Source organism: Mycteria americana, chromosome 4 (assembly GCF_035582795.1).
Source record: "Mycteria americana isolate JAX WOST 10 ecotype Jacksonville Zoo and Gardens chromosome 4, USCA_MyAme_1.0, whole genome shotgun sequence".
NCBI lineage: Eukaryota > Metazoa > Chordata > Aves > Ciconiiformes > Ciconiidae > Mycteria > Mycteria americana.
Genome location: NC_134368.1, coordinates 319,615 through 326,685, shown reverse-complemented (window position 1 = coordinate 326,685; position 7,071 = coordinate 319,615). Strand labels below are relative to the sequence as shown.

At 75.3% G+C, this 7,071-nt stretch overlaps 1 protein-coding gene across 5 annotated transcripts; it reads right to left on the bottom strand.

The window, feature by feature from the left end:
* Nucleotides 1-513: 513 nt before the first annotated feature.
* PCGF1 (polycomb group ring finger 1) lies at nt 514-6,659 on the bottom strand. Of its 5 annotated transcripts, XM_075499356.1 has the most exons (10): nt 6,578-6,659; nt 6,140-6,217; nt 4,289-4,394; nt 3,896-4,048; nt 2,540-2,611; nt 2,235-2,343; nt 1,534-1,669; nt 1,328-1,414; nt 1,145-1,225; nt 514-685 (listed from the first exon to the last, which is right to left on the bottom strand). In XM_075499356.1, exons 2-10 carry the CDS (start codon nt 6,206-6,208, stop codon nt 638-640), a joined length of 861 nt encoding a protein of 286 aa, XP_075355471.1. In that variant the 5' UTR covers nt 6,209-6,217; nt 6,578-6,659; the 3' UTR covers nt 514-637. The 5 variants fall into 5 exon arrangements, with proteins under 5 accessions (XP_075355471.1, XP_075355467.1, XP_075355468.1 ...); XM_075499352.1 differs by lacking the exon at nt 6,578-6,659 and having other exon boundaries at nt 6,140-6,425; XM_075499353.1 differs by lacking the exon at nt 6,578-6,659 and having other exon boundaries at nt 1,328-1,411; nt 6,140-6,425.
* Between the last annotated feature and the right edge of the window lie 412 nt (nt 6,660-7,071).

Genomic DNA, 7,071 nt, shown 5'->3' with positions numbered 1-7,071 from the left:
GGCGCGGGGGGGCCGGGACGTGCGCCAGGCAGCCGTGACGGTGATTAATCTGCCGAGCGCCCGCACAACTGCGCGGGGCCAAGGGGCTGCGCGCCCCCGCGCCGGCACTGCGGAGGAACGGGGGGAGGGGAGGGGGCTGCGCCCCCCCCGGGCCCACAGCTCAGCCCCCCCACCCCCCAGCGCTGCACCCGCTGCCCGCGGCGCACCCCCCGACCCAGCCCCCCCAGCCCCAGTGCTGCACCCCGCAGCGCGGCCCCTCAGCCCCCGGTGCTGCACCCCCTGTGCATCCCCCATAGCGCGCCCCGTGGCTGCGCCCCCCCCGACCCCGCAGCTGCACCCCGCCCCGGCAGCAGCCCTGCAGGGGGGCACTGCTCCCCCCCACCCCCCCCGCCCCACAGCCCCGCTCCTGGAGGTGCTGGTGGTGAGGGGGGGGCTCAGCCGTCCCCCCAGAGACCCCAGTAGCGACCCCCAGCCCCAGCCAAGCTCCCCCAGGACGGAGGAAGGACCCTGGCGGCATTTTCCACAGTTTTATTCAAAAAATAAACTCGAGCAGGCGGGGTATTAAGTTAGGGGGAGCAGGGCGGGGGGCGCAGGAGCAGGGCTGCACTCTTGGGGGGGCAGTGGCTGCCCCCAGCCCCTACCTCCTCTTGTCCTTGATGCTGTAGTGCAGCAGGAGGGGCGCGGGCTGCAAGGCAAGGAGGGGGGTCAGAGCCGCTGGCCCCCCCACCCCAGGGCAGACACCCCATACCTCAGCCCAGGACCCCACGGGCGGGCGGGGGCGACCCCTCCCCGGGCCAGCCCCAGGCAGCCTGGAGAGCCTCGCGGCCGCGCCGTGAACTCCTCCAAGCCCTTCTGGGACCCGTCACCCTCCTGACCTGTGCGGGAACCCCGGGCCGGGCCGGCTGCGGCACGGCCGTGGACGCCCCGGGTCGCCGCTCCAGCCAGCGACATTAATCATCCTTGATTCACCGATTCCCCGCTCCGCCACCACATCCTCGGCACAGCCCTGCCCCGAGCCGCCTCCTGGACAGGTTCCCCCCGCCGAGCCCCCCGGGCCGGGATGGGACCCCTGGGGACAAATCCCCTGTGGCGGGGGCCGCAGCGGCACAGCCAGCGGGCGCCCGTCCCGCCGGCGGACGCCTACCTTGCCGAACCAGCGCGAGAGCCAGAGCTGCTTCATCGTCATGTGGTCGGGGAGGGCCTCGTTGTTGAACAGGATCTGCACCTACGCACGGGGAGGCTGCGTCAGGGGGGGCCCGCGCCCCCCACCCCCACCCCCCCGGGGCCTGCCACCCCCCCCCAGCCCCCGACCGGCCCCCACACTCACGTGCTGCAGCGGCAGCTCCAGGCGGTGGCACAGGACCCTCCGCAGGTGCTGGATCTGCGCCCGCACGGAGCATCTCACGTACTTCTGCTGCGAGGGGCAGAGCGCGTCAGGGGGGCGCGGGTGCCCCCAGCCCCACGGGACCAGCGCCGGCACGCGGCGAGGCCCCAGCTCCCCCCTCTGCCCACCCCGCCTGGGACCCCACGCACCAAGCTGGGCCCGGAGCAGGGGCTGTGGGGCCAGGTCTGGGCAGAGCCCGGGGGCTCGGGGCCCGGTGAAGCGGCAGGGCGGCCGCACGGACCCCCGCTCACCTGCAGCACGGCCTTGCTCTTGTCCTTGCTGGAGCTGAGGAGGGAAGGGAAGAGAAGAGGCAGCCTGCCAGCTCCGGCGTGGGGAGGTGGGGGGCTGCGGGCCGTACCCCCCGCCCCTTCCCCGGCACGGCCCGGTGCAGAGGCGCGGGCTGCCCCAGACTGGGTGCCCCCCGCCCGCCCTAGCGCTCCCCCCGCCCGCCCGCCCGTCATGCACGTGCGGAGCCGGGGCCGGCTGGGCGGCACGGGGCCGGCACGCCGGCTGGGGCTGGCAGCTGAGCTGCAGCCATCGATCCCATTACGGCCCCCAGAGCTGCCGCTTATTGACTTTGCTGTCGGAGCCGGCAGGCATACGCGCAGCGCCCGCCCCAGCAGCCATTAACGCCGGCAGCCGCCGCGCAGGGCTGCGGCCCGGCGGGGGCACGGAGCGGGGGCGGCTCGGAAGGGTGGCGGAGCCCCCCCGGCTCGGCCGGGTCCCCTTTCCGCCAGGGCCACAGAGGTGGGGACACGGGACGCTGCTACGCCCGGTGCCGCCCCGGCCCCCCTCCCCACCGTGCCAAGGGGCAGCGTCCCACAGCCCTGCCCGCGCCGCCGGCACTCACCTCTGCTTCTCCAGGCAGAGCGAGACGTGCTCGTCGTAGCGGAAGTAGTGGGCGCGGGAGTGATCGAAGGTGCTGTACGGGAGCCCCATGGGGTCGCCCCCAACCGTGTCTGGGGAGACGTGGGGAGGGAGGGGGCAGGAGTCAGCCCACCTCTGCCCCACTGGCACCGCGGCACTGCCCGACTGCCCCGGCCGGCTCCCAGAGATGCCGCAGCGAGACACCCCCCCCCCCCCCGCCCCCCTGACCCCGCTCCCCCCCCAGCTGGTTGCCCCTGGTCCCTCCGCGTGGCCCCCGAGCGTGCCCACCCTCGCTGCTGGGCTGCGTCACCCGGTCGAGGCCGCGGGACTGGTAGAACTCCCGGATCCTCTTCTCTTCACCTGCGGGCGAGAGGCTGGCGCTGCTCAGGGACACCCCCTCGCCCCGTGTCCCCCCGGCCCGTCACGGCTTCCCACCCTGCGGCGCCCAGAGGCGGGGGTCCCCAGGCTGCCCTCGGCCCGTCCCCTCCCGTCCCGCTGCTCGGACCTCGGCTTGGCAACGCAGCCGACCGCCAGCGTGCCTCGTGCCTCCTTCCCCGTTCGCCGCCTCCGTGCCCCAGGGGTCTCCACCAAGCCCCCGCTGCGGGCCGGGGGGCCCTGTCCCCCTGTCGCCATCCCCGCCCACGCAGGCACGTCCCTGCTCTCGTCGTCCTTCACCCCTTTCCCCGTGTTCCCCCTCTCTGCTGCGGGGCGGGGGACCAGGGCCCGCGCCGGGTGCTTGCTGTGCCCCCCATCCAGCCCAGGCCTCCATCCCGCCCGCCGTGGCGGTGCCCAGCGCCCCGCTGCCACGCGCAGGCTGACGTTTCCCCAGCGCTGTCCCCAGCGCCGTCCCCATCCCCGTCCTGAGTGACAGCGGCTAATCTCGAGCCCACCGCTGCGCCCGCAGCGCGGGGGCTGCCCTCCCCGCGCGCTGCTTTGCATTCACCACCACCGACCGCCGGTTCATCGCGCCGTCACTCAGCGCCAGGCCCCAGGGACGCTGCTCGTGGCGGCGGCCCCGGGCTCACGCAGCTCCCGTCCCCGCAGCCCAGCACGGCCGGCAGCTGGAGCCCGCGAGCAGGGAGCCGAGCCGGTTGAAGGCACCCTGATGCAGCACCCACCTCCCTGCTCCGTTCCCCACCCGGTCCCTGAGCGCGGTGGCCCAGCCCCGGGCAGCCGCAGCCGCTCCACCAACGGCACGGCCGGGGGGAAGGTGCAGAGCCCCGGCACCGGCGCGGCCAGAGCCTCCTGCGGGTCCCCGCACCTGAACCTCCCCAACCGCGCGGTGCCAGCGCCGAGCCCCCGCCTCGCTCTGCTCCCCGTCCCCGAGCAGCCCCACGTGCTTCCTGGGCACGGTCCCCTCGGCCCCCTGGCCCCCGCCTCCGCGAGCGGGGGCCGTTTGTCCTGCCGTCTCCCTCGCTCTACAACTGCTTTGACGCGGTAGGATGCCTCCTACCCTCTCTTCCCGTGGACACGGCCAGCAGCATTTTGAAGACCCCGGCCCACAGACGGAGTCCCCGCGCCCGGCAGGGAGGTGCCCCCGAAAGCCTCCGGTTCTTCCCTGTGCCCTTCCCCTCCCAGCTCCTCCCCGCGTCCCTCTGCAAGACACCGGTGCCGGGGACGCCAGACCCCGCCGGGGACGCTCACTCTCTTGCAGGCCGGGCACCAGCTTGTAGACGATGTCCTGCATGACGCGGTCCAGCTTGAGGTTGAGCAGCGGCTGCGTCTCGTGGATCTTGGTGTTGCACATGGGGCAGTACTTGCTGGTCTGCAGGTACTTGACGATGCAGCTCTTGCAGACTGCGGCCAGAGAGCGGGGGCGTCGGGGGGCTGGGGCGGCGGCACGGCCCCACACCCCCACGCACGCCGGCGGGACACGGCCCCCTCGGCCCCCCAGGCAGAAGCCACGGTCCCGGAGCCGCGCCGGACCTGCCAGCAGGTGGGGGGGGGGGGCTCCGCTGGCCCCCGCCCGGGGGTCCCCACGGGGCCCCGCACCACGGGAGCCGCGCAGGCGGCTGCCGCCACCGCGCGGGGACTCACACGTGTGCAGGCACTCGGTGATGGTGGTGGCGTCGATGAAGTACCCGGCGCACAGGCAGCACACGATGTGCTCGTTCAGCTCCTTCATCTTCACCTTCACCTCCTCCTGCGGAGACACGCCACCGTCACCCGGCCCCCGGTCCCTGCCCGCCGGGCCGGCACCCTGCGCCGCCCGGCCCCGCCGCCCCAGGCCCTGGCCCTCCGCGGCAGCCCGTCCCACAGAGCCCCTGCCGGCCCCGCGGTTCAGCGGGGGCCCCCGGGACACCGGGGCAGGGCCCCCGGGGACAGCGCGGACACGGGGCTGCAGGCAGCTCCCGCCCCGCGCGGGCCACGCAAGGGGACCCGGCTCCTGGGCCAGCAGCCCCGAGAGCCGCCCCGTGCCCGGCCTCGCCCCGCGCCCCGGCTCACCGCGGCCTCGCCCCACGGCCCAGCCTCGGGGCCCAGAGCGGAGCTGCGGCCGTGACGGGGTGGGGGGACGGGGCTGGGGCTGGGCTGGGGCTGGCCCCTCTCCTGCTGCGGGGCCCAGCACCTGCGGGGGGGGCTGCCTGGCACCGACGGCCCCACTGAGCCCAGCCCAGCCCAGCCCAGCCCTACAGTACAGTCCAGTACACACCAGTCCAGTCCAGTCCACCCCAGCCCAGCCCTACAGTACAGTCCAGTACACCCCAGTACACCCCAGTCCAGTACACCCCAGCCCAGCCCAGTTCAGCCCGGCCCTACAGTCCAGTCCAATACACCCCAGTACACCCCAGTCCAGTCCAGCCCAGCCCTACAGTGCAGTCCAGCACAGCCCAGCCCAGTCCAGTCCACTCGAGTCCACCCCAGCCCAGTACCAGTACACCCCAGCACACCCCAGCTGAGTCCAGTCCACCCCAGTCCACCCGAGTCCACCCCAGCCCAGTACCAGCACACCCCAGTACACCCCAGCCCAGTACCAGCACACCCCAGCATACCCCAGTATGCCCCAGCACACCCCAGTACACCACAATAGACCCCAGCACAACCCAATAGACCCCAGTACACGCCAGCACACCCCAGTACACCCCAGTACACCCCAATAGACCCCAGTACACCCCAGCACACCCCAGTAGACCCCAGTAGACCCCAGTACACCCCAATAGACCCCAATAGACCCCAGTACACCCCAGCACACCCCAGCACACCCCAATAGACCCCAGTAGACCCCAGTACACCCCAGCACACCCCAATAGACCCCAGTACACCCCAGTAGACCCCAGCACACCCCAATAGACCCCAGCACACCCCAGTAGACCCCAGCACACCCCAGTACACCCCAGCACACCCCAATAGACCCCAGTAGACCCCAGTAGACCCCAGCACACCCCAGCACACCCCAATAGACCCCAGCACACCCCAGTAGACCCCAGCACACCCCAGTACACCCCAGCACACCCCAGCACACCCCAATAGACCCCAGCACACCCCAGCACACCCCAGCACACCCCAATAGACCCCAGTACACCCCAGCACACCCCAGTAGACCCCAGTTCACCCCAGCCCACCCGCCCCGCCAGGGCAGGGCTCAGACCACCTCTGCCCCACCCCTGCGCCTGGCCCCGCCCCCCGCGTGTGCCCCGCCCCCCGCCCCCGCCGGTGCCCCACCCCTGCGCCTCGCCCATCACACCTGGCCCCGCCCCCCGCCCCCGCCTGTGCCCCGGCCCCGCCCCGCGGCCCCGCCCTCCCGCGGCGTGGGCGGCCCGGCGCATGCGCGGGGCGGCCGCACGGCGCCTGCGCGGCCCGGGCGCCCCCCCGAGCGGCGGCGCGGCGCCCTCTTCCGCCCACGCATGCGCCGCCCGGTGCCGCCAGGCGCCGCCGCCCGCCGCCGCTCGCCTCGTTCCGGAGCGGGTCCATCTTGTAGACGGCCTGGAGCTGGTTCCGCAGCCGCATGGCGATCGCCATCGGGCCCCCCTGAGGAGGCGACGCCATCTTAGAACCTCCTCCGCCTCCCCGCTCACTTCCGGGTTCGGGGCGGGGCCGCCGCCGCCCGCGCCGTGACTACGGCTCCCGCCGCGCCCCGCGCGCCGCCAGGCATGCCGGGAGCCACCGGGCCGGCGCCGAGCGCGGCCGCCCCCTGCTGGGCGCGGCGCTGGGCCCGGTGCTGACCTTGGCCCCGTGCTCACCCCTGACACCCCCCGCCCCCCTCCCCCTGCAGGGACGCCCGGGGATCTCGGGGCGCAGGGCCGGGCCGGGGCGCTCGGCGGGAGGGGACCGCCGCCGGCCCGGCCTCGACCGAGGGGCCCCGGCCCCCCGCCCGACCGCAGCACCCACCCGCCGCAGGGGCCGGGAGCGCGGGGCCGGGGCCAGCGGACACCCGCCGGGCTCAGCCGGGGCTGCGGGGAGCGGGGCCCGGGCAGGCCCCGAGCCGGCCCCGCTGTGCGGGAGGGCGGCCCCGCGCCGTGGCCAATGGCGGCGCCGCTCTCTTGACGGACCGCAGCCACCGCCAATCGGCGCGGCCGCCGCTTGCGCCTGGTGCCGCGGACCGCCGCCAGAGGGCAGCAGAGCAGCACGGGGGAGCGGGGCCGGGGGGAGCGGGGGGGGCGGCGGCTCCGCTGCCCCGGGGGTCCCGTTCCCCGGGGGGGCGGCGGCGGCTGGGCCCCGCTGTGCCGGGGGGGCTGCCCGGCGGGTCCCGCTGCCCTGCGCGGGGGCGGCGGGGCCGTTCGGGGCTGGGGCCCGCAGGACTGGGGTCGGGGTCCCCCGCGGGGCCGTGCCCCGGCCCCTCCGTGCCCCCCGGCCGCTCCACGCCGTGCGAGGGCCGCCCGGCC

Excerpts from the sequence above, each read along its gene's own strand:
- PCGF1 (XM_075499352.1), bottom strand. The coding sequence starts at position 6,235 with ATGGCGTCGCCTCCTCAGGGGGGCCCGATGGCGATCGCCATGCGGCTG. Across the intron at positions 2,344-2,539 it reads GACGCAGCCCAGCAGCGAGG|ACACGGTTGGGGGCGACCCC; the intron begins GTGGGCACGCTC and ends ACGTCTCCCCAG. Across the intron at positions 1,415-1,533 it reads CCTGCTCCGGGCCCAGCTTG|CAGAAGTACGTGAGATGCTC; the intron begins GTGCGTGGGGTC and ends TGCCCCTCGCAG.